At 65.8% G+C, this 24,608-nt stretch overlaps 1 protein-coding gene across 4 annotated transcripts in view; it reads right to left on the bottom strand.

Annotated features, from left to right (window-relative positions):
- Positions 1–23,411, bottom strand: part of OSBPL5 (oxysterol binding protein like 5) — a 52,776-nt gene extending 29,365 nt beyond the window's left edge. For 2 of the 4 annotated variants that reach the window (XM_037135347.2, XM_037135348.2), the window contains exon 1: positions 23,058–23,411. In XM_037135347.2, coding sequence (XP_036991242.2) covers positions 23,058–23,072 — 15 coding nt within the window. In that variant the 5' untranslated portion in view covers positions 23,073–23,411. Of the gene's footprint in view, positions 1–1,347; positions 1,416–11,859; positions 11,950–23,057 lie in introns of those variants that run through there. The other 2 variants (XM_053662924.1, XM_053662926.1) reach the window with 2 other exon arrangements.
- Between the last annotated feature and the right edge of the window lie 1,197 nt (positions 23,412–24,608).

Raw genomic sequence — 24,608 nt, 5'->3', positions numbered from 1 at the left:
GCAGGGAGGGGACAGCACCTGGAGTCCCCGGGAGGTGGTCTCTGGGGGGGGCGGGCTCTATCCCACCAGGAGCTCTGCAATGTCACAAGCGATGTCAGGGCGTGGCGACCTTCCAGAACCTTCCCCACTGCCTTCTGCCATCCAGGGACCCTGCACACCCCTGGAGGGAAACCTTGGCTCTCTCGTCCGGATGCCTCCTGGCAGCAGTTACAAAGGCGATGACAGAGGAGGACACACGAGGGGAGGTGAGCACAGGGGTCTATTTTAAACCAGAGTCCAAGGAGAAAAGACGCAGCCCTGTTGGTCTGGCTTTGGTGACAGCAGGGTGTCTAGGGGCCTCGGTCCCACGGTCCTCTCTGCTTTTGTGTACGTGTGACCCGCTTCACACTTCCTGCTGCAGCCTCAAAGAGAGAATTTCACAGAAGCCTTAAAGCAGCAGCTGACCTCACCCGCCAGTCCCGTCCCCCCAGTTGGGAAGGCTGAGGACAGCGGAGGTGCCTCTGGGGACAGGCGAGGTGGTTGCCAGCCTGACCCGAGGCTCCAGCAGTGAGGAGCCAGAGGACCGAGTGACTCGGACCCCGGGTTCGCAGGGAAGGGCGCACAGGGGAGCCAGGGGTCCCCGGGGCCTGACCCTGGGGGGCTGCAGCTTCCCCGGACCCCCACACCCTGGGGTCCCGGCCTGGGCCCGCTCCGTCACTGCAGAGCACACGTGAAGCCCCCCAGCCCTGCGTCCCAGGGCCTAGGACAGGCTGTCCCTGCCACCCAGGGTGTACTCGCCCCCCCCCCAAGCCCCGCAGGTGGGCTGCCTGCCAGAGGCCCGGGGCCCCAAGGGTGGAGCCAGGGCCCCGGGCGCGCCCTCAGCTCCCACAGGCGCAGGCCGGCCCGCCACCCTCTCCGACCCTGACTCCTCCTGCGTCCTGCCCTACTGGGCGCTGCGGGAGGGGACCCAACGGGGTGCAGGGGAGGCTGCAGCAGCAGACACAAGCCTGCGGCCCCTCGTTATCCCGGCCCCACCGTCGTCATGGCTGTCTCCCACCCGCCCCTCCGGCCCCTGCATGGCCGGTCCCCAAGCTCGACGTCCCTGCAGGCCTTGGGGACCATTCGAGGTCAAACAGAGGGAGGCATTTCCCCCCACTTTGGGGGGTACATGTGGTGGCCTCACCCAGGCCCTGAGTTTTCCCCCCTCTGACCTCCCAGGAGGCAGCCCCGTCCACAAGGGGGTGCTGCCCAGGGCCGGCTGCCCCTGGGTCGCCGAGCTCCACGACCCCCACTCGGCACCCGGCGATGCTCCCCCTGAGGTGAGGGCGGCCGCTGCCCCCTTTCTCTTTGATCCTCAGAACCACCCACCTCTTGCTGACGTGTCCACCGGCAGTCACTGCCCTGGCCAGGCGCCTGGCAGCTCGGGCACAGGGCCAGCCGGTCACTGGGCACGGCCGAGGGTGCCTGGGTGCCAGGTGCTGGCCCCGACCGTGCCAGGTCTGGCAGGGAGAGTCCTCGGGGCTGTGGAGGGGGTGCCCGGCACGCTCGCACCGGATGGGCGGCGCTGAGTAGCCCGCGTCCCAAGGCCCCAGAGAGAGACGACCGGGAGGAGCTTGGTCCGCTTCCCTTCCTCCAGACGGTCTTTTTAAAGAATGTGTTTGGTTCCCAGGTAAACACGCGTGATGCAATCCAGCCGCTGTCTCCCCGGTCCCCCCTTGGGGCTCAGAGAGAGCCGCGCACGCAGCCCAGGGAGGCGCCAGAGGCCGGGCGAGGGCGGAGCCACCACCCTGCCCCGGGGTGGGCACCTCCAGACCAGTCCCCTGCCCTGTCCCCAGGGAAAAGTGGGAGTGGGGGTGTGGGGGGGGCGTGGGGTGCAGCTGAGTGCACCTCCAGGCACAAATCAGCAGAGAAAACCGGCCACTTCTCAGAGAACAGCCCAAAACTCAGCAGGTGCCAGTCCTGTCTCCTGGGGAGGGGTCTCCAGGCAACTCTGCCCCGGGGCCGGCAGCCCTGAGGCCGCGGTTGCCTGCGGGTCTCTGAGAGGTGGGATCTCCGTTCCACTCCGCCCGCTTTGGAGAGGGGTCGCTCGCCGAGCCCCTGGAGAGGGCCACCGAGGCCACCCCTCTGCCCCCAGGGCCATGCCGGAAATGGGCACATCACCCAGGTGTCCCAACACCTGGGGACCCTGCATTAGCCACCGTCGGCCCTGGCCGGTGGGCAGCGGGTCAGAGCGCCGTCCTGATGGGCCGAGGGGGCGGGTCTGACCCCTGGTCGGGCACAGACCGGAAGCGAGCAGTGAGGACTGAGACTCGAGGACACCAGGGCAGCGTCTCTCTTTCCCCCCAAAATCGGTGAGGATAAAGATGAAAGTACTTCTCTCCCCAGCCTCCCGATCACGAGACGAGAAGAGGCTGGGGCGTCTCCGAGCCCTGTCTCACCCCCGAGGTCCAGTGGCCCGGGTTACAGACGTTGGTCCCAGGGTCCTGCTCCCGGGGCTTACTGTCACGGTGACCGGCGACGTACTCCAAGTGGGCACAGCTTTGTGACTCTGCGTGGCAGCCGGGGCCAGTTCCTCTCACAGGTAAACTTGCTGACGTGAAACCAGGCGCCTGGATTTAAGCAACCGCGCTGGACGCAGCAAAACCGCCAAGGCCGTCTGTGGGCGCGGAAGCTGCTCCGAGGTGGCCCCATCCTGGCCCAGGGTGAGGTGGGCACTGGGGGGCCTGCTCCTTTCCCAGGCCTTGGCTGTCCAGGTTCCCGCTCCAGGGGTCCCAAGTCTTCGTTTATTATAAAGTAAAATGTACACGCAGGAGACCACACAGCCACCCGGCTCCTTGAGCTTTTCTAGAGAAGAGGTCTGTAACCACCCCCAGGTCAGAGACCGGAGCGCCCCGCCACCCCAGGGGCCCATCAGGGGGCACGTCCCAGTCGCCGAGGACCCCGGGATGCCCGGATTCTCGCTCCTGATCCTCGCCGTCCGTGCTGCACCCCCAGGGCCCTCCCTGCCTGAGTCCCACCCACGGCACACGGGCGACCTCAAGTTTTCAGTCTGCGGCCGCCCCTTTCCTTCCATTCCTGGAGGTTCACCTCTGGAAAGGGGCTTCCAGCCGAGCCCGGCTCTGGGCGGTCGAGGCCCGGCCCCAGGGGATGTCTGCTGGCTTCAGCTCAAGGACGCGGACCACGGCCAGGAACACGGGACGGACAGGGCCCTGGTGCAATGGAGCCAGGCACCCCGCGGCCCTCTGCCTGCTCATGGCTCCCCGCAGAGCGGGGTGCTCCTCCGGCACCGGCACCCTCTCCCGGTCACTTTGCTCCCATTTCTAACTGGCTCCTCCCCCTGGTTTCCCAGACGGACGCAGACAAGAAGCAGAAGTTTTTAGGAAGAGAAGTGACTGACCCACGGTCCAGCAAGAGGTGTCAGGAAAGTGGCCGTTGGTCGTGTGGGAGGCACAGCCCCGCAGGGGGGTGGGCAGCGTCCCTCCAGGGCACCCGGCTGTGCCCGCAGTGTCATCAGGGGGGACGGCGTGACCAGCCCTGTGGAGGACTGGTGGGTAACCCTCAGGTTTGCTACCTGAGCCTTAGGGTCCCCGTCTGTGATGGGCTGGTGACAGAGCGTCACTGCACAAGGCCCCTGTGAAATGTCACTGACTTCGGAGCGAGAGTGTGCAGCTCACTGCTCCACCCACTGATGCAGTGATGGGTGGATGCTTGTGCCTGCCCTGACCGGGGATCGAACCTGCAACCTTGGCGTATCCGGATGACGCTCCAACCCACTGGGCTACTGGGCCAGGGCCTGGCTGCTTGAAGGATTCAAGCAAATAAGTTATTTTACGTCTCATTTTATATCCTGGAAATAAGTCATTTTAGTAATAACTTTACTAAAACGTTAGTCATTACAAAAACTAATCGTGATGGCCCCAGGCCCCAGGAGAAAGGTTATTTATCACCGATACTTAAAGTTGGCGGGTGTCCGGGTGTGGGGCGCCTTAGAAGGGTTCCACTGAACCCGGTCAGGTTCTTCGGGGTCCGGGGCTCTGCGGGGTACTCGGCCCTGGTGGGTCGGCCTCCTAGGGCCGAAGCAGGGGGCCCTCAGGGGCCACGCGCCCCGTGGGGCTGTTCCTGACCCAGCAGGCTGGCGGGGGCCGGGGAGCGAGGAATGGCCAAGTGGGGGAGACAGGCGCCCCGAGATAAACAGCGCGCTCCTGTGCTTTCGAGATTTGAAAATAAACGGAAAAGTCGACAGGTGTAAAAATGACGAACTGGGCAGGACAGTCGTCTGCCTGAGTAACTTCACCCCATCATCTCTGAAACCGCGGACTCAACGCCGGCAACCAGCGGCCCGGAGCCCTCGGGGCCTGGGGGGGCTGGGGTGGCCCCGGTGGGGGTGCTCCCAGGGGACCCTCTGACAACACTGAGGCACAGGCGTCCACTTTGCACGGGCAGAGCGTTTCCCCCTTTTGGCTGCATTTGGAGTTCTCAGGGGTGCTTGGGGTAGTGGGGGCTCCGCATTCGAACCCACATGTAACATCAGCCGGCCTGGTACCCGGGGATCCCCTCTTCCCACAGTGCGAACTACACGGTCAACAGCTCTGCCTCCTCCTCTTGTCCTGGGACAGGACACAAGGCGGTCATCTCCGTGTGCCCCATGCCACCCAGCCAAGGATGGCCCACAGTGGGCACCCTCAGGTCTGCCGACAGGGAGGGGCCGGAGACCCCTGCTGTCACTCTGGAGCGGGGGGGAGGCCGGGAGGGGTTCCCCACGCAGCTGCAGGCACAGAGAGGGTGGGGGCAAGGAGCAAACGCCGTCCTGGGCAGCGTCCCTCTGCCCACCAGCCTGGAGGTCTCCAGGGAGCCACTGTGGAGGGACCTTTTTTTACTAGGCGAGCCAGTTGGGGCGGGCACAACCGGCACGTGGGGGCGGGTGTGACGCACAGCCCTGTGGCGGTTTGCCCCCCGTGGTGGAGGGACCAGGCCCAGGGCAGCCTGGCTGTGGGGCGTTTGGGCCGCTCAGGGTCTGGCCTTGCAGGAAATGCTGGCTGAGCCAGTAAGGTCAGACGCAGACACATGAGGAGAAATGACGTACGGGGACACGGGGAGAACACGGCCATCCACACACCCAGGAGCGAGGCCTCGGGGGGCCGGGCCTGTGACACCCGGCTCTCGGGCTCCAGCCTCCAGGATGGGGACCGTGAGGGTCTGTGGGACTGTGCCACCCACACGAGCCAGCCTCCAGGAGATGGACGGGGTGGCACTGAGCACCCTTGGCAGAAGGGGACGTCTCCCTGGTCCCACTCGGAGGAGCGGGGGAGACGCCCAGCCCGGGGGCTCACGTCTGGCCCGGGCGCCTTCCTCGGTGGGTGGCGGTGGGCACTCCGGGGGGCCCGCCTCCGCAGGGGCGCTCCGCAGCTGCGCCCTGGGAGCCCAGACAGCCCGGCAGTGGCCCTTCCTCCAACAGTTCGGCTTCCACCCGGCGACCACGTTTGCAGCCCGGGGCCTCTGCACTGTAACCGCTGGGTTGTCCGTGTGGTTTTTTTCCGTAAAAGAAAAGGCTCCTTTTCCATTTTCACCAGTAACTTTATTGATTTGGGTATTTTGAGCGTGTCCGCCATCTGTCACGCGGAAGAACGTCGATCGTTCTCGATGAATTTGATCACCGTCACCTTCGACTGGTCCACCCGGCCGTGGGGCTTCACCCGGCGGGAATCTCCGGCAGGAAGCTTCGCAAACTGCTTGTGACACGTTCCATCTGTCACGGCACCACCACACACGGTACAAAGCTTTCTCTGTGATTCAGTTGTGTTTTTATCTTTCTCAAAATAACAAAGCATAGTATGCTGAAAATGTTGCCTGTTTTCTTCCATCTTCAATATTAAAATGACTGTACATCCACCAATTTTGATGTTTTTTAATGCATGCTGATAAGACGGCTGTCACAATACAATCTAACAAAATTGTTTCCAATGAAGTTAAAGACAACTAAGCACCACTAGAGCCATCTTACGGGAAAAAACGAACATTTTGGCCACCCAGTACCTCCGGGCAGAACCTGCAGCAGAATCCCCCCCGGGGACCCCAGTATGTCCGGTGCAGTGATGTTTCTCAGCTTGATCAGGTGTTCTTGACAAGTGACTGTAACACTGTTGAGGTACGTGCAGGGTGAGGACTGGATACACCTGGGGAAGGGTGCCCCACCCCGTCTGGGTAATTCACACGGCCACGCTGGCACCTCTTGGTTCTCACTGCCTCGTTCCCTTAGTATATTTCGGTGACAGGACACTGTGTTACCAACTATAGTCCCGGCACCTCTTGGCTCTCACTGCCTCGTTCCCGGGATACTGTGTTACCAACTATAGTCCCGGCACCTCTTGGTTCTCACTGCCTCGTTCCCGTAGTATATTTTGGTGACAGGATACTATGTTACCAACTATAGTCCCGGCACCTCTTGGTTCTCACTGCCTCCTTCCCGTAGTATATTTCGGTGACAGGACACTGTGTTACCAACTATAGTCCCGTGTTACATAGGCCTTTTGTTTCTCATTCACAACGTGCTGGTCACTGAGAGACCTCTGGGGACCCCGGGGGGCCAGTCCCTCAGGGCGTGTTCAGCCTACAGCCCTGAGAGCGCTCTCTCTTGTGGGGGGCCGGGGTGGGGGTGAGCCTGTGATCTCCCCAGAGCACAGAGGCGCAACGGGCCCCCAAGCCCAGGAAACTCAATGCCCTCACCTCAAAAGCGAACAGTACCTGGAGGCTTACCCCCGACCCCCAGCCGGCCCCGCCCGGGAGGAAACCCCGGTGCTTGCTGCTTTGTTATTCCAGCTCCGGATTTGCTGTGTGTCCTTCTTCCCCACTTGCTCAGGGAAAGGCCAACTCCCCATGCCCCACCCCAAAAACGTGTGCCGGGCGGGCGTGAGGGCAGCCACTGGAGCCCCGACACCCCACCTGGGGCCGATGCCCCAGAGGAGCTGCCGAACACAGACATGCTCCCCGGATGACACGTCCCTCTGGGAGAATGTCCCTGCAGGAGGCTGGACAAAAACAGAGACTTGTTTCTACAAAGCAAGGGACACGAGCGGGGAACAGGCCCTCAGAACCGCACGGCTCCAGAAAGTGGCAGGTGGTTTCGGGTGTCTCGGTGACTCCAAAATCACGAGGCGCGAGAAGCAATGGGAGGGCCATCGGCAGTCCCCTCAAGTCCGTGACGTGGCCGGGGAGCCTGTGTGTGTTTGTGGCTCCGTCCATATATAGTAAAACCACAGGACGTGCCTGGGAGCGCGGCTGGACGCTCCTCCGGGAAGGCGGGCGGGGCGGGGAAGGCGCTGGGCTGGAACCTTCGGCCAGCACAGCCAGACCTTGGGTCTGAGACAGTGGGAACAGGCCTCCTGCCTGGGCAGGGGCTCTGACCGCCCCCGGCTGCGTTCTCAGGGCCCTGCACCATGCGGCCAAACTGGCCTTGGGGCTCCAACGGGGAGGGTGGGGCTGCGCTGGCCCTGTCCCCCAGGGTTGGGGTGAGGACCCCACGGCCCCATGGCCCGGGGAGGGCCGGGCAGCCTAGAGCCCCCGGACCCTGGGTGTCACCCACGGGAGCGGGATGCACACTCCGGCTCCCGTTCAGTGAGATCCAACCCTGGCTCTCCCACCGCCTGCCCAGCCGCCCCCAGACACAGCAGTGGGCAGCCCCGGAGGCCTGGGACCGGGAATGTCCGGCCAGTTCCCCTGGCGACGGCCCCGTCTCGGAGCCTGCGGAGCTCAGCCCCTCTGGCCTGCGTCTCCGGGCAAGTGCGTACACGTGGCTCCTGACTGGGGGTGGGGCGGGGCCCCGGCCTTCCTGTCCCTGCTGCTCGGCCGCCCACTGGTCACCCCTGGGCCCCCTCCTCTGGCCTCCTGGGCGGGGAAGGCAGGCCACAGGGCCACCAGATCCGCCCCTGCCAGCCCAGTGCGGAGACTGGGGCCCTTGATGTGAGTCTTCCCTGCACTGGTCCAGGTAGACGGGCAGGCGCGGCCCCGCCACAGCCCTGACGACGTCACCCCATAGACAGGCACAGCAACGCTGCCCCCACACCTCTCTTGCCCCCTCCACACCGATTGCTCCTGCCCCCCAGCAGCGAGGACTGCCCCGCCCTGGGCCTGTGGAAGTGGCTGGGATTCAGGCCCTGGCTGCTGACCCAGCTGGCCAGGGAAGGGGTCCGCAGCAGGGCAGGGACAGCGACGCCGGCCGCCCCCGGAGGAGGAGGCCCCGGGAGGCCTCTCGCCCTCCAGGCTCTGGGCCTGGCCCAGCGCACCCCTGCCAGGCCCTCTCTGCCCTCTCCCTTCCCAGGGACTTGCCTGTCACCTGGGTTCCAAATTCCCCCTGCCCTGGACAAGGGAAGTGACCCCCCTGGCTGTCACAGGGCAGCCTGGCCCGTGGCCTGTGTGATGGGCCGTCTTCACGGTAAAACCTGTGAGTGGGCAGGACGGTGTTCCGCTGGGCCTCGACCTCCCCTTGACCCTTCCTCCCCCGGGTCAGAGGGAGGAGCCCGGAGTAGACATTCAGGCAACAGGCAGACACGGGCCATTCGGGCCGACAGCACCGGGTGGGCCCGGCTCGGCCCACTACCAACTCCAGTCACACGGTCAATCGCACCAGCGCCGATGGAGATCACTTCACGCACAGGCACCTGCTACCAAAACACAAGCCATGGCCCCCTCAGAACGGGCGTTCCAGTCGGGGACAGGGGCTCCCAGAGAAGTGACATCTGAGTGAAGGTCTGAATCAGCACCCTGGGCAGAGGATGCATTCTGTGCAAAGGCCCTGGGGCAGGCTGGGTGCCCGTGGGGCAGGGGTTTGGGAGTGCTCTGAGCCCAGTGGGGGGCACGAGGGGCCTGAGTGGGAAGTTCCAGGGCGCAATTTACATCGTTAAAGACCTGGTGCCCGCTGGGGGAGAGGGACTAGCGGGGCCAGAATGGAGAGCCCGTGCACGGCCGGCGTGGCCCTGCGGACAGGAGCCTGCGGCAGTAGGAGGACAGCAGGGGGTGGGAGCGGGCAGCGGGAGGCCTGGCTAAGCTGGGCTCCCAGATTTGCGAGGCCCTGGGGGCACCCCACCTCCCCTCCCGCTGGCCAACCAGGCTCATGTCCTGAGCGATGGGGGCTGTCCCCCACCAGCTCGATGACCCAGGTGTCCTAGGCAGTTCTCCGATGGCCGGCCAGTTCCAAGGCCCCTCCCCGGGGGCATCGAGCCTGTTTTCCCATCTCACAGGTCTGTGGTCCTGCTCACAGAGGTTCCGCTCCTCGGGGGTCCCGGGGGCCCTTTGAGTCTGCCCCATGTCTCAGTCCTGTGACATTCCTTACCCTGGATGGCTTGTCCCCAGCCTCTTGGCTGGACGGAGCTGTAAGCCAGGGGGAGCCACTGCTGGGTCCCCTGCACCTAAGCCCTGCCTTCAACCAGACAGGTCCTGAGCACACAGCTGTCCTCCGCTCGCCCGGCCCTGGCACAGTCACCGGCACCGCCAGCCTCACGCCCTGAACACGTGCTGTGGGGCCAGGGCCCAGAACACCCGTGATGCTCAGAGAACACCCCGATCCGGCCCAAAGTCCGAGCTCTTTGTGCCTGACCGACCGCACTCCGCCCCCCATTCACCCCCCAGGAAGGACCTCAGTCTGCTCGCTCGGCTCCCAGTGAGCAGCCCTCGAGAGGAGGGCGCACAGTGAGGCGGGCGTGAACCCTCCGAGTGCTAGCCCTGCCCAGGGCCCTCGCCTGCTGCGGGTTGTGGGCTGCGGGGCCCCCACACAGAGCAGCGCTCTGGCCCTCTGTGCCGGCTGGGGACGGACGGCGCCCCCCAGAGCAGCAGGCCTGGTGGCCCTCGGGAGGTCCCAGCCTGCCCCGCACCGCCCGACATACGAAGCCGCCCACCGGGCTCCCAGCACCCCCTGCACCGAGCCAACCGCGGGCCCCGCACAGGGAGCTGTGCCTGACAGCGGCCTGCCCTCACAATGACTGAGGCCCTACTGCGCGCACTGGGCTCCCCTGAGCTGGGTCCGCACTGTTTCTCAGCTGTGGCTGGACACCGGTCCCCAGAAGGACATAGGAGGCCAGGCGGGGCAAGCTCCTGTGGCCTCGGGGCCCCGGCCCCACCGCACACAGTGTGTGTCTGTGCATCGCTGGCCCAACCCGGAATCAGCGCCCACCACGTGTCCCCGGAGCACCTGCCAAAGACACAGGTGGGTTTTCAAACCACCGTCAAGTCCTGGGATTTTGCTCCCTCCCCACGTGTAGCAAGTCGGAAACTGGCCCTGGACATGCTCAGCACAGTGACCGCCACCCCAAAGCGGGGTGCACTGGGGGGACGCCTGCCGTCAGCATTCTGCTCGGAGGTGGAGCCGACTCTGAAGGGCTCCACCCGTCAAGGGGGCCAACCAACCCCCGCCCCCAGGGCCCAGGAGGCCCTGCCCAGGGCTCAGCGCCTGCACAGCAGGGTCCCCGAGACGGAGCCCTGGCCGGGCCATCTGCTCTGCCACCTTTTCTGCACACAGCCTGGCACACACAGCAGGGCAGACTCAGCGCTGCTCCCTGGCACCCGGGCCCTGCCCCACACACCTGCAGGCAGACAATGGGATCCGCAGCTCTGGAGCCTGCGGGGTGGGGGGGCACGGACGCCCCTGAACTGCCTGCTGCCTGCAAAGCCTGTGGAGTTCAAGGAGTGGCCAAGCCCCCCACGGCCAAGGGAGTGGGGCGAGAGAGCAGCGACGGGCCGCTGTTGTGTGGGGTCTCTGCTGGCTGCGGCCTGGACCCACACGGCGCACAGATCCAAGGGCGGACACGCCCATCCCAAAGGCTGGGCCCAGGTCCCTGGCTGTGACAGCCGGTGCCTGCCCCTCGCCAGGTGGCTGGACCCAGGGGAATGGTCACAGAGGTCCATCTGTATAACGCACCTCGAAGGGACTCAGACAGACAGACGGACATGTGTGTAAATTATTCCTCGTGCAGGCAGCGGGGAGGAGCTCCTGCCAGCAGCTCTGCCTGGCGCAGCCCAAGGGTGGCAGGGGGGCGGGGAACCCACTTCCTCCCTTTCTGCACCCCCAGGAACCACTCGGACCCTAACTCTAGCCAGCTGCATGTGGATGGCAGGCAGGCCCGCTGAGGGCGGGGTGTGGGGGCACTGCCTGGGAGCCCAGGCTGGTGAGTGGTCCCCTGGGGCTGCTGACGGCCCCCAACCCCACGTCCCACCTGCCTGAGGGCCCCAGCAGCCTCCTGGAGACTCACGCCCCCAGAGCAATTTTTGAGGCTCCAAATCCTCAGGGGGTCTGCGGCCTAGAGGTAGAGCCTGTGGCTGCTGGGTGAGCAGACAGCCCCCCCACTGGGGACCCAGAGTGGCCCTGGGAACCCAGCCCAGAGCTGGGACGCCAGTCCAGGCGGGCCATCAGCATCCCCGCCCCCGCCCCTTCTGGACTAGGTCGACCTCCTGTGGGCACAGACCTGGCTCCTGGAGGCAGGCAGAAGCAACCGCTTCCCTCCCATCCGCTTCTTTCAAGCAGCCCCAAGTGGGGAGCAGGGCTGCCCAGGCTGCTCCCACACCCTGGCCCCACCCGCGCCCCAACTCGCCTGCGCCCGGACCTCGCCTGAACTGGGCGCGCCACTCCGGGCTCCTGGCACGACAGGCCAGGGCGGGTCTCTGCGGCACGGCCATCGGAGGGTCCGCGGGGCTACGCCCCGGTCCCCAGGTGCTGTGATGCGGGGCTCCCCCACCCCTGGAGGCCGGCTGCTGGTGGCCCACTGGACACTCCAGGCCCAGTGGGTGCCTCGGCCTCTCGGGACCCCTCCCTGGTCCCCCCTGCCCCGGTATCCCTCACAGGCCCCTCTCGGCCCCCTCCTGGCCCGATCCCACAGTTTGCTGCCGTGCTCCTACCGTGTGGAGAGCTTGTGGCGCTGGGACCGGCACGGGGTCTCAGCTGGCGGTGCGGCCCGGCTGCAGGAAATGCCAGAAGACTGATCCCAGCGCATTCGGGGAGGGAAGAAGGGAGGGAGGAGGAGGAGAGGAGCGAGCAGCTGCAAAACCCGGGCGGGATCAGCCGCGCTGGAGCCGGAGCCGGACCCAGGGACCCCGTACCCACAGGTTCCCTGCCTCTCCCTGGCTTGCTCCAAGGCTCACGCTTCAGAGGTTGGTCTGGACACTTCCCTGAAAATGGGCAGGAGGCTGGGAGGGTTGAGGGAGGCGGCCAGTGGGACTAGCCTCTAGGGGTTCTTGCCTTTCGGGGTGCAGGGGAACAGCGCCGTCAGGGACGTGTGCCCCACATCAGCCTGCCGTAGCCAGAGGGTGGGGCCCCCCTTTCTGAGCCCAGTAGGCTGTTTCTGTGTCCTTCTGCCATCAAAGCTACCAGAACACGGGAGGGACACCAGAAAGCTGACTCCTGTCCCAGATATGTGCTCCAGGTCCCCAGTCACCTTTTGCTCAGGGTTTTCCAGCTAGAAGCCCACCCCATGACTTCCTGCTGGGTGTCCCCTTCATCTCTTCTACCTCCGATGCCATCTGAGTCCCTGGAAGTCCTCCGGTGTGGAAAAGACCCTCTGGTCTGATGGCAACCCCAGGCAGATGCAAGAGGACGAGGGACCTCCCACCTCCAGCTGGGCCTCCCCAACCCCCAAAGGCGCTGTGAGCTCTGGTCTGGCCTTCAGACCCTGCAGGGCCTGGTTCTGGCATCTGTCCCCAGAGTCAGTGTCCCTTCCTGGCATTCTTGGCCAGGTAGGGTGCTGGGGGCAAGGGTGGCTTTGCCCAAAGAGAACTCCTCAGCCAGTTCCCATGCGAGGGGCCAGGCAGCCTCCTTCCAGGTCAGACCTGCCAGAGGTCAGGTGCGTCCCTCTGCTCCTTTCCTGCTGGGCTGAGAGCCTGGGGGTAGCCCCGAAGTCCCCCTGGGAGAGATGCAGCAGGACCAGCAGGCAGGGCTGAGGGAGCAGCCTGCGCAGGCCTGAAGTGGCAGCGTGTCCTTGGACGGGAGCAGGGGCCCGGTGGCCCCTAGCTCTGCCCCACACAGCCCGCATTAGCTAGACACTCAGGGGCAATTCCGGAAACATCTTCCCTGTGCCCCTCGCCCCCTCACCTGGGCAGCGGGGCTGAGCTCACCCCCACGGGGCCCCGCCTTGGCCCCCGGAAGGAAGCAGCTCACCATAAAAATGGTGGTGGCTACTGCCCGGTATCGGTCGCTCAGTACATGCCCGGCACCCTGTTCTTGTTTCCACGCACAGCTGACTGCACCCCCTCCTCTACCTGGAGGTGGTCCCATACTCCCTGTCCCCTCGAGGCTCAGCACGCAGCTCCAGGCCAGGCAGCTGGGCGGCAGCCAAGGCAGGACCACATGCCGGCTGGAGCTCCACCCAGGGGAGCCCTGGCCCTCTAGCCTGGTTCCCAAGGCCTCAGCCCCCGAGGAGGAGCAGGAGGGCGTGTGGGGACGAGCAGAGAGGCACCGTGTCCCCAGATGAGTCCCACCCCGACCCCCGGGAGACGCTGGGTGCTGCTATCTTCCAGGGCTGAGTCACCAGGTCAGGTGTGGGCACCTCGAAACCGCTGCTTTCTGTTCTCTGGGGAAACCCGTGACATTGAGCGGTACAGTCTCCCTCGGGGCCTCTGGGTGGCTCTGGCGCCAACCGGGCTGGGGCTTCCTGAACGGGCTGCTGCGGCGGCCCTGCCTCTCTGTCCGTCTGCGCTGTCCCCCTCTCACGCACACGGGTTCCACAGATCAACACAGCCCGGCCCCTGACTTGGGCTGACCCTGACGTATCAACAATGACGTGATGAAGTGGTTGGTCTCATCTCTCCGGTGACAGTCCCTGTCCTCCCACCTGCGAGGACAAGGAGGCACTACTGTTCACGGGACGAGGTGGTGGGACTGTCCGGGAGGCTGGACGGGCTTGTGGGCCCGTGGGGGGCATGCGGCACTGAGTCCCCTGGGGGCGGCGGCTGTGCTGAGCTGGGACCAGCTCACGGTCAGTCGGTTCTTGGAGCGGAGGTCTGGGGCCCCCAGACTGCGTCCGGCTCTCCTGTGTGGGGCCAGTGTCCACCGCACTTGGCGCCAAGGTGGGCGTTGCTGGGAGGTGGGGCGATGGGCCTGGGAACCTGTCCTGGTAACGAAGAAACGCCTGGGAGCCGGACAGAGCCCCGAGGAGCTAGCGGGGTGCTCTGCAGGAGACTGCCGCGTCCCCCACCCCCCACCCTCCGGCCCCTGCAGGGCCACCCGGAGCCGAGCTAGACTGCCTGCTGCCTCTTCTGGGGCCAGAAGCAGCCTCAGACTGAGGGGCTGGGACTCCGCTGGAGGGGGTGCGGGCCGCCCCCGGCGGGCTCGGCTTGCGGACGCATCCCTCCAAAGGCCGCCTCCGCTGTGGCGTGGACACGCCCCCTGTGCGTCAGCGTCGGGAGCTCCGTGTCCCTCCGCCCACACCCTCGGAATGATCTGCGGAACTCCTCCGCTCGACTACATGTGCGAAGGCCCTGGGTCCCCGTGACAGGTGCCGGGTTTGCCTGTGGACACTCGTCGCCCTCGTGTATCTCGCAGCCGCTTTCCCTTGGAGCTCCTGCGAGGCCGGGGCGCCGGCCTGTCCTCGGGACCATGAACTTCTTCCCTGTTCTAAATGCCTGTGGTCCGGCAAGGTACGGGCTAGAGCTGGTGCAGGCCTGCCTGCCCCTTCCTGGCCCTGAGCCTCAAGCCGGTCGCCTGCCCTCGGTTGCAGGGGGTGGGGCGGGCAGTGGGGGTTTTCCCTGGGGCACAGAGGCTGGAACCCTGGCCCTGGGCCGTCCTCTGGGCTCGGAGACAGCCAGCCAGCCAGATGGACGAACCTGTCACGTGAACACAGACAGCACGTGGTTTAGAGACCAACCCTATTTCCCACAGGAAAATCACCTGAGTGAAAAGGTGCTGTTTTGCATTTTTCAGGAGCCCGAGTCTGACTGGACCTCGGTCTATTGCAACATCACACGTGCGTGGCCTCGGAAGCAGGCCGTCAGGCTGCCCTGCACCCCCCACACTGCCGCGGGACCAGCAGGAAATGGGGTGTCCTCACTCATCCACTTGTTGGGGCAGAGGAGACAAAGTGGGCTGTCTAGGTTGGCTTCCCTGAGGGGAGCGCAGGCCTGCCCCCCCCCCCCCAGGCTGCATGGCCAGGACAGGCCCCCAGCTCCTGTCCGAGCCTGGTCCTCCAGGGGCCGGACGGGGAAGGCCCCTCCTGGGCACTGCTGGCGCCCGCCGCACCCTCTGCTCACAAACACCGGTGTTCCTCAAAGTCCGAGCCCTCTACCGACCCACGGGACTGTCACTCCGCCGTCCAGCAGCTGACCCTGACCGCCCTGGTGTCTATCAGAGGCTCTGCTTGTTCCAACTTGGGATGTTTGCATCTCTCCTTCGGGCTTCTTGCAAGTTAAAGCAGACGGCGCCGTTCAGGGGAACTTTCTGAAACGATGGAAACACTGGAAAACCAGTGTGGCCGAGGTGGCTGCCTGCCGTTCACCTTGGCGGCGGCAGGGCGGGCTTCAAAATCCACGAAAATGCCAACGAGCTGGCCCAGGCGACCTCGAGCACCGAGGCTGGAAATCTGCGATGAACTGGGCTCCTGGGGGTGGTGAGCCACGGCCACAGGATCCCCACCCACGCTGCCTGGGCTGTCTCTCTCGTGCCCCCTGTCCACCAGTGGGGGGGGGGGGACAGATGCCTCCGGATGGCTGCTGACTCATCCTAGGGACCCCACCGCTGCTGAGAGCGGGTGGGTGGTCACGCCCAGGGGAGCACCACAGCCCAGGAGGCAGGAAGGACAGGCCACCGGCGGAGGGTGCCCTGTGCAGAGCCATGCGGCCAGCTAAGTGGACGGTGGTGTTACTGGGTTTCAGGCAAACCACACAGAAAAGTAGCTGGTCTGCCACCCTAGTGGTTGAAGTCTGGCTGTGGTCATAGAAGGGGCAGGAGAGGGCCAGGGACTGTCCCCCCCCCCCATCTAGCCAGACCAGCTCTGTCTTTATTCCTGGTCAAAGTGCTGTTGCTCCCGTGAGTTTTCCAGGGAAGGCAAAAGTCTGCCTCTCGGAAACGCGGAGGGGTCCCGGGCCACATCACAGCCCCCGTAGGGCCCCAGCGTCCCCAGGCTCCGTGCACCCGGGTGACAGCGGTCCCCGAAGATGCCTGCCTGCCTGGGCCTGGCTTCGTCGGAAGGGCTGCTGCTGGCTGGGCCCCAGCTACACTGGGCCAGGGTCTCGTCCCACTCGGGGTGCAGAGGTGGGGTCCCGGTTACAAGGATCCGAGCCACTGCCTACAGCCAAGTGCAGGTTCCAGGGGCTGGGGGGGGGGCAACCCACCAACCGCTGGAGGGGCCAGGTGTCGGCACTCTCACTTCCCGGGTTTCTTATGCACCTTCAACCCAAGAACCAGGGTTCCAGTGAGCGGCTGAGCCAGACAGAAGGTTCGGAAGGGGGGCTGTGCGGCAGGGTGCCTCTGAGAGGAAGGGCCGGGCCTGTGCACGGCACCAGCGGCTTCTGGATGAAGCCGAGGGGAGCGAATGGGGAGCTCGCGGGGCTCCACTGCATGCGGGTGGGGAGTACTGGGGGAAGGAGAAGCAGAGGAAAGGCACCCCCTCTGCCTGGCGTGCGCTGCCGCCCCCTCCACGGGGTCATGCTCTCCCCAGCCTGCACCGCTTCTGCCTGTAAACCCACTGGGTTTCAACTCTGGGCCTGGCCTCCTCCTGGAAGCCCTCCCAGATAGCCCCTGCTCACCAGCTCTCCCATTCCCCTGGGAGGTGAGTGGGCATGGCCACAAGCCCCGGGGAGGGCTCAACTCTGTCTGGGTTAGTCCGTCAGGGTCTGGAGAGGCCAGATGCTCGGCAGGGCTCAGGGGCCAGCAGACTCCGGGGAGATCCGTGAGTCCCGGGGGACTCCGATGCCCCTGGCCCTCGGACTGCTACCTCCTTCCGCTCCGGTTGGGGCGGTTCCGTCGAGTCCCACACTCCTGTAGTGTGAGCTCCAGCCTGGTTTCTGTGGGCAGGCCGGCTCAGGCATCTCCGCCCAGGGACCCCACCAGCTGTGGGGCACCCACCCCCCAGCACCTGCATCCTTCCGTCTCATCTCTGCCCTGCGACCCTGAAGCCAGTGGGGTCTTGGACCTTAAGAAAAGGGGCAAGAGCAGGTGGGATGTGGTGGGTGGTGACAAAGGCTGGTGACCCACATGGGGAGAGATGTGGCTGGCTCCCAGGTCCTCGTGGTTGTTCCTGCCCCCTCCTCATTTCCGGCCTGTTTTCCAAGGCAGGTGGCAGCCCCACCTCCTCGCAGAGCCCCTCCCTCTCCCTAACCCTCAGCCCCTCTACAAGGGAGCGCAGGGGCCTGGAGATGCGGAGACCTCCCTCCCAGCCTCAGATCCCTGTGTCACGGGCAGGCGGTGGGAGGAGGGGGGTCCAGGCCTCGGGAATTTCAGTGGTTCCCCAGGAGATGCTTCCTATCCTTTGGGGCAGGCAGCCCCCAAACCTGAGCACAGCAGGCAGGCAGCCGCGGACTCAGCTCCCCTGGGCTCCTGGGCTCCCCAGCCTGCCCAGGGGATGAGGGGGGGTCTCCCCACCTCCAAGGGGGGGCTAGAACTGACTGGGGGACCTGGCTCCAGGCCTCTCACCCCACACCCCGTCCCCACCCACAAACGCCTCCCTAGTTTACAGATGGTCACTGGGAGCAAAGTACTGGGAGCGGTGGGTTTCCAGCTCCAGGGTGGGGGAGGGTTTCAGGAAGGAGCAGGGGTCCCCCTCCGGGACTCTGTCGCTGTCTTGGACTCTCCAGGGACACCCTGCCAGGAAAGCAGCCTCAGCCTTGGGAACAAGGGGGGTGGCAGCTGGAAGGGGGCACCCCAGGCCTGCAGCCAGCTCCACCCCTTCCCACCAGGCCCTCTGCTCTTTCTGGCCAGGGTAGGTCTTTATGGGGCCCTTGAGTGAGCACCTTCCCAACAAACAGGAGGCTGAAGGAAAAAGGGGGAGCGGCCTTGGAAGTGTCGCCCTCCCCTCCCTAAGGGAGGGTGCACAAAGGTCACCCCACCCCAAGGTACCCCTCACCCCAATCCTGAGCAGTAGCCTCCTGGCACGTCCTGGCAGGGGCCACATGTGGATAAGGGCCCTCCCTGACCCCCGGTCTCCAGCTCCCTGGCCCAGGGTGCCCCCCACCCTCCAAGACAGGGGCACAGGGAATGCTTGGGGCAGAACCAGGGCGGCCCACCTGGCAGGTCTGCAGGCGCTCCCTGGCCCTTGGGGGCCAGGTTCAAGGTGGACCCTCCTCTTTCAACAGGGCTTGTGCTGGTCCACCAGGGCTTTCTTGCAGAGTGCACCCCTTCCTTAGAGAGCCCCCCGAAATCCCGGACGAGGTTCTCTGATCATGCTACTGGCCCCTGGATACCCACGGCTCTGCACCCTGCCCTTGTGCACGGGCCACAGGGGCGCCCCCTCATCCATGTGCAGTGTGAGCGGTCCCCGGTCGCCGGAGCTGATCCCCAGTCATTCACTAAGAAGCTTCACTCCTACAGGCAAGTGACACATGAACCATCTTGGTACCAAAGGGTGTCTGACGACCCGCCCTCCCTCCAAGGTCACTGACGATCCACCCGAGGCTCCAGCCCAGTAATGAGCCTGCAGGTTGCGAAACATTTCGGAGCCCTTGGGTCTGTAAGACGGAGGCTTTCTCAACAGCGTCCTGGGCAGGGGTGTAGGGGCCGAGGACAGGTGGCCTGTGAGTGGCAGGGCCCGGCCTGGCTCCGGGCACTGCGTTAGCCCTGCTGGTCGGGACCGGTGGGCTCCTGTGCCGGGCGGCCCTGCTCCCTCATGGCGCCCACATCGGTTTGTCCACTCACAGAGTTGCCCAGCTCCCTGTCCCCGGGGGGTCACGCTGTGGACATAAGTGGCCTCTGGCACTGGCTGCCTAGCTGGCCACAGCTGCGGCCTCAGCTGTGTCCCCAAGGGCTTCTCCCCGGGGGCTCCTCTGACCCCAGGGGTTCCCTGCATTGGTAAACTCTCCTGGCCTTCTGCAAACCCCTGCCCCACAGTGACCCCTGCTGGGCAGAGAGGACGTTGCTCTGGGGAGTAATGGGGAGTAAGCAGGAAAACCGCATCCCATCCCCTGGGGCAAGAGCAGCCCGGCTGGCACCTGCCAGAAGGCCAGAGCCACGGTGATGCTGCCACACACCAAGGAACAACAAAGGTGGCAGACGCCCCACTGGATGCAGGGACAGGGCCTGGACTGCCTTCTCCCCAATGGCCTCAGAGGGAGCCTGTGGGGCTTGGTTAGAGCAACCCCGGGAAACTCAGACACACCCACGTCCAGGCGGAAGACCGAGGCCCTGAGGCCCTGAGCAGGGTCAGGGGGTAGGGGCTCCCGAGTGGTGACAGGTGGACAGCAGGCGTCCGCAGGGGCGCTGAGGCCGGGCGGTAATTGGCCAAACCAACGGGGGACCTTCCGGATGTCTCAGGTGGGGAGAGGAAGGGGGCTGGGGGGTGGGCGCGTAGAGGATCTCTCCCTCTCCTCCACTGGGGCGGGGGGGGGGGGGGGGGGGGGGCTCCCGGCAGCTTCCTCTCCATCCGGTCCTCTGGGCTGGCGTCCTGGCTGGGGTGGCGCCTGGGGTCTCCAGTCCCCCTTCCCGAATGTTTGGTGGTGTGGGCGCCAAGTTGGTTCCTCACCATGCTTAGTGGCAACACCCACAGGAAGCCCAGGCCTCCGGCCCGGTACGGGGGGGGGGGGGGGGGCTCCTGGTGAAGCGGTGGGCCCTGCCCTTGTGCACAAGCTCAGTCAGGGGACTTCGGGACGGGGAGCCTTCTCCAATCCCTCTGAGGGGGCCGCCCCTCCTTGTCCTGTGCCCTCTGGACACCGCAGAGCACCTGAAAGGCAGAGAAGTGCCTGCGCAGGAGGACACGGAGGACACAGAGGAGAAGGGAGGACACGGCGGACATGGAGGAGAAGGGAGGCCGGCCTTGCCAAGGGCGTGGGGCGAGCTGTGATGTCAAGCAGCTGACAGGCCCCATCTGTGCCAGGAGCTGCACGACCTGGCTTCTCCTTCCCACACCTGACAAGGACGGCTAGACCAGCACTGTGGCTACAGCTGGTGGCTGGGTGCCGGCGACGGGGGCTCTGAGTTCTGTGGTTGTGGCCTCCCTGACCAGGGCACGGGGCGGCTGGCGCTCAGGCCCACTCAGAGAGGGAGTCGAGAGCCCCCATCCCCCCACGCTGCTCCCACACCTGGGCAGCCTGACAGCTGGGCCTGTCTCTAGGCTCCGTGGCTCAAGGGCGACCGGAGCTCAGGAAGAGGGGTTGACAAGCAGCCCCTGGCCTGGCAGCCACACGAGGGTCTGGAGATGGGTGTGAGGAGGAAGCCCCTCCCGGTGCCCAGGGTGGGTGGACAGGGGTCTGGCAGATCGGCATGCGCCGGGCAGCCAAGGACTGCCGTCCGGGTCGTGCTGGCTGCTGACCCAGCCAGCCGGCTCAGGTGTGGCACTTGCCAGCTGCGGCTGAAGCTTGGGAGAGCCGCGGCACACATCCTGGGTCACTCTGGCGCTGGGCACTGTGCAGGCATCTCCAGCCCACAGCACCTGGGATGTCCTCGGCCCCGCCCCAGTCTCACCCCGGGGAGTGCGAGGAGGAGGCAGGAACCAGTGTGAGCGCTGCTACATACGTGTGGGGGACCCGAGAGGCAGGCGGGTCTGGGGGCGGACGGCACGCCCGGAGCTGGGGGAAGAGAGGGGCGTGCACCGTGGCAGGCAGGCGTCCAGGCCCAGGGCTCCAGGGCTGTGGAGGCTCCTTAGGAAGGGAGGCGGGCGCTCGGCCCCCCTCATTCTGCCACCCCCATAAGCCCTGCTCCCCACCAAAGCATGCAAAGTACACGCTCACAGCTTTGTCCGGGCTCCTGCTGCTCCTGGCCCCCGCCCCACCCTGGCTCCACGGCTCCCTTCAGGAGAAGAGAGCCTGGCTAACCTCACGGGACAGAGGCTTCGACCCGGCTGTGCAAGGGGCTCTGGTGGCTCTGGGGATCCCCCTCCGGGGGTGGCCGGCACCTGGGGCTGCAGCGGGTGCGGCAGGGCCCCAGTGACCATCCTCCTGAGTGGCTCACCCCCTCCTTTCCTGGCTACAGGAGAAGGGCTGGGGTTTGACATTTCTCTCGGCCCAATTAGTATTCCTGTCTCACCTCCTCCAGCCAGCCAAGTGGAGGAGCAAGGAGCCAGCGGGATGTCGAGGAACCGGAGCCGGGTCCCCTGAGGGGCAGCCGTGGGACGCAGCCTCCAGACCAGCAGACATTGTCCCCTGGGAGGGTACAGCCCAACCCAGGGCTCCTGCTGGGCCAACGGGGTGCCGGGCAGAGCCAATGTCCCCTGCCATGGCCAGGCTGCCATGGAAAGGGCTGGGCGCCTCCCTGCTGGGTGGGGTGGGGGGGCTCAGACCCAGGGCTGGCTGCTGTGGAGCCCGGTGGGGCCCACCCTGTGGGTCCAGCTGCCTTGGGGGCCGAGCGGGGTGGGTGCCAGGCACCCGCAGAGCCCACCGTGGCTGTGTCTGCAGAGCCCTTGACTGGGTGCGGTGCTGCCACGCACCCAGAGCCCGGGGCCTCTCCCTACCTGGCCTGTGGGAGCCCCTTCGTGTGCCAGCCAGCCTTTCAAGAGCCGCCTACTTCTCTGAGACTCAAATTTGTTGCCTCTCAAAGAGGAGTAGCAAACACAACGTCAGGACGAATACACGTTCTATTACATTTCACATGACAGCAGCCAACACACTTGCAGCCTCCTGTCCTGACAAGCCAGGGCTCATTTAATTCTCAGGGAACCAGGGAGGTGGGCGTGGTTACTGGTATCACCATCCCACCTCGAAGACGGGGAAACTGAGGCAGGGAGACGCCGCAGGCACTTGCCCTGAGTGTAGCTGAGGAAGGACGGAAGGACGGGGGAGGTGACACCAGGCCCTGAACACGACCTTTCTCAGTGTGACCTGCAGGCCAGTCAGTACAGGGTCCTGGGCTGGCCGCTGCTGCCCCCTGAGCCTCTCTCGCCTGTGTCCCTGAACCAGCTTGTCCCTGGGGTGGGGGGACGGACCTTCTCTGCCGGCACCAGCTCATCTACCCTCCTATTTATCAGTCACAACCCTGGGGGCTCTTAAATTCCCTTTGTTGTAGGAAGAGGCACAATCTCAGAAAAGTGAGGAATTCACCCAAAGACACCGCGCGGACCTGCGCCTGCACTCCCTCCCTCCCCAGCACCTGCCGGGACCCGCAGCTCCCCCCACCGACAAAAGGCGGGGCTGGAGGCTTAAGCTCGCGCCAGGCTGCCCCTCAGCGCCCTGCGGGCGGTCTCTACAGCCCGGGTGCCGGCTGGCCCGGGGTCCTTCCCCAGAGCCTTCAGCCGGAAGAGCTGATGCTGCCCCTGCACCGTGTCAGGAACCCGCCCGGACCCCAGGCGGAGGGCGGGCTCCCCCCAAGATCTCAGGCCCTGGGGGCCTTCCCTCCGGGCTGGGGAGGCAGGCTGCGACCAGAGCTCTGGCCACCCCTGCCCGGAGACCTCTCGGCTTTGTCCTCCATTCTGCCAACGCCGTTCTGCCAGAAATTATACACGGCCCTTTTCAAGTCTGCTTTTTTTTTTTTTTTTAGGAAAAAGTGCTGTGGGCAGAAGAAAGCCGACGTCCAGGCAGGTGAAGCTGAGAAAGTGCTTCAGACCCGGAAAGGGACAACCGTCTGCTTAAAGGTCCTAAAGCTCTCGCCCCATCTGGCCTCCCCACCCGGAGGGGCTCAGCGGTCCCCTCCAGGTGGCGCTGCGGGCCACCCAGGCGGAGGGACGAGGGACGCGGGCCGGCTTCGGGTGCAATGCAGCAGGCTCCGGGGGCTCCGAATGCAGCCCTGGCGCCCCGCCCGCTGCCCGCCGGGCCCAGCAGGCGGACCCAGCCGGGGGCACGCGCGCCAGCCCCAGGAACTCGAAAGAAGTCAACCGAAAACGCCGCTCCAGCCCCTGCCGCTCCCCCGTCCCTCCCCACAGGGTTCCGGACGCTCAGGTCCAGGGTCCACCGCGCCCACCACCGAGGCGGCAGTGTGGCCCTTCCCCCCGGGGGCCCGGCGAACCCCTCTCCGGGCGGTTGGCACTCACCGTGCAGCAGGGCATGAGGGCGCGGGCTGGGCTCCCTCCTCCCGGCTGGTCCCCGCAGAGCCTCCGAGTGCGGGCTCAGCTCCGCCGCCAGGGTGGGCTGTGAGCCGAGGGCAGCTCAGCCAATGCCGGGCCGACAGGCAGCCCCGGCGCAGGCTCTTCCTGGGGGATCGTGCGGCTCGGAGCTGGCTGTGGGGGCGCAAAGGGGTCGTCGAGCGCAGGCGTTGCGGGGGCTGTGCACTGAGTGGGGTGCAGGGGACCGTGGGTCCCAGGGGAGTGGGGGAGACGGCGTCCCACCGGGACTTGAAATTGCCCTGTGCGCTTCTCCGGAGCCTGCAGCGTCCGCTCCAGCCACCACCAGCTGGACCGGCTCTACAGCTGCCTCCGCCCCCGGACGCAGCAGTTGGTCCCCTGATGCCCGCCCCCTCACCCCACCCCGCCCCCGTGCTCTTCCTGATCCTGTTACCTGACCCCGGAGACGCCCCCCTCCCTCGGGCAGGTTTGCTTAGGGGTCACGGTGAGAAAGAAACGCCAGAAAGACCCTCCCGAAGAGGCACCCCAGGACCTCCCCTGGCCTCTCCTTCCAGGGGGAGTCGAGGCGGAGTCTGAGGCACAGAGGGTGGGCAGCAGACTGAGACCACACAGTCAATCAGGGGCGCTAGGGCTCAGCCCGTCTTTCCCACTTCAGTCACCGCCCCCCCCCACTCCCTTGGGGTGCCCTCCCAGCACCTGCCCAGCCCAGCCCAGTCCGGCTCCTGCCGGCTCTGCCCCGCCCCCTGCCCCGCCCCCTGCCCAGCTGACTCCCTAGCCCAGCCCTGCTCACCCCTTTCTTGCCCCGCCCCCGAGGGGGGGGCCTCGTGAGGAGGGACGGAGGGTTGCCAGCAGTTTTGCAGGAGCAACAGCTAATGGCTCCTTCTTGGGACGCTGGCCTGGAGAGCTGCTGGTCCTCCACCTAGAGGGGACCCCTTGTGGGGCCGTGGCCCAGACTGTCCTGATCCGGAAAGCATTAGCCGTCTGTCCCTGATCCTCCGTTGTGGGCGTCGCTACCTCCCGGGGACCAGCCTTTCCCTCACACGCTCAGCTTCGACGCTGGCCTGGCGGCCTGGGGAGGTCGCTGGGTGTGGCATTCAGGGCTGGGTGGCCCTGCCTGCTCCTGTCAGCATGACCGGCAGACCCCTCCCTTGTCCCAACTTATCACATCCGGTGGAGGCGGAAAACCCTGACGTCCTTGGCCTGGGCTTTATGGACCACCCTCCCCCACCCCCTGCACGCTGGGTAGGTCCAGCAGCCTCTCTGCACCTCAGCGGACCCCACCCTGGGCACAGGGCCATGATCCCCGGCGATCCCCTCCTGTTCTCTCCCACTTCCCTTTTAATAGTGTGACAGAGCACCTTGCAGTCCCGGGCACCGTCAGGAGGGGGCTCAGTGAGAAGCCCGGCTGCCGCCCACCTGGGTTGGCTGGCAGGTGGACGTGCCTGCGGAGGGGCCAGGGCCAGCCCAGGGTTCAGAGACTGCAGAGGCCAAACCTGTGACACTGGGAGGCCCGCTGGGGGG

Source organism: Artibeus jamaicensis, unplaced genomic scaffold (assembly GCF_021234435.1).
Source record: "Artibeus jamaicensis isolate MK-2021 breed Jamaican fruit bat unplaced genomic scaffold, CSHL_Jam_final contig_3109, whole genome shotgun sequence".
In the NCBI taxonomy this organism is placed as follows: domain Eukaryota; kingdom Metazoa; phylum Chordata; class Mammalia; order Chiroptera; family Phyllostomidae; genus Artibeus; species Artibeus jamaicensis.
Note: the sequence above shows the minus strand (reverse complement) of the source record. Positions and strands in the feature narration are given on the sequence as shown.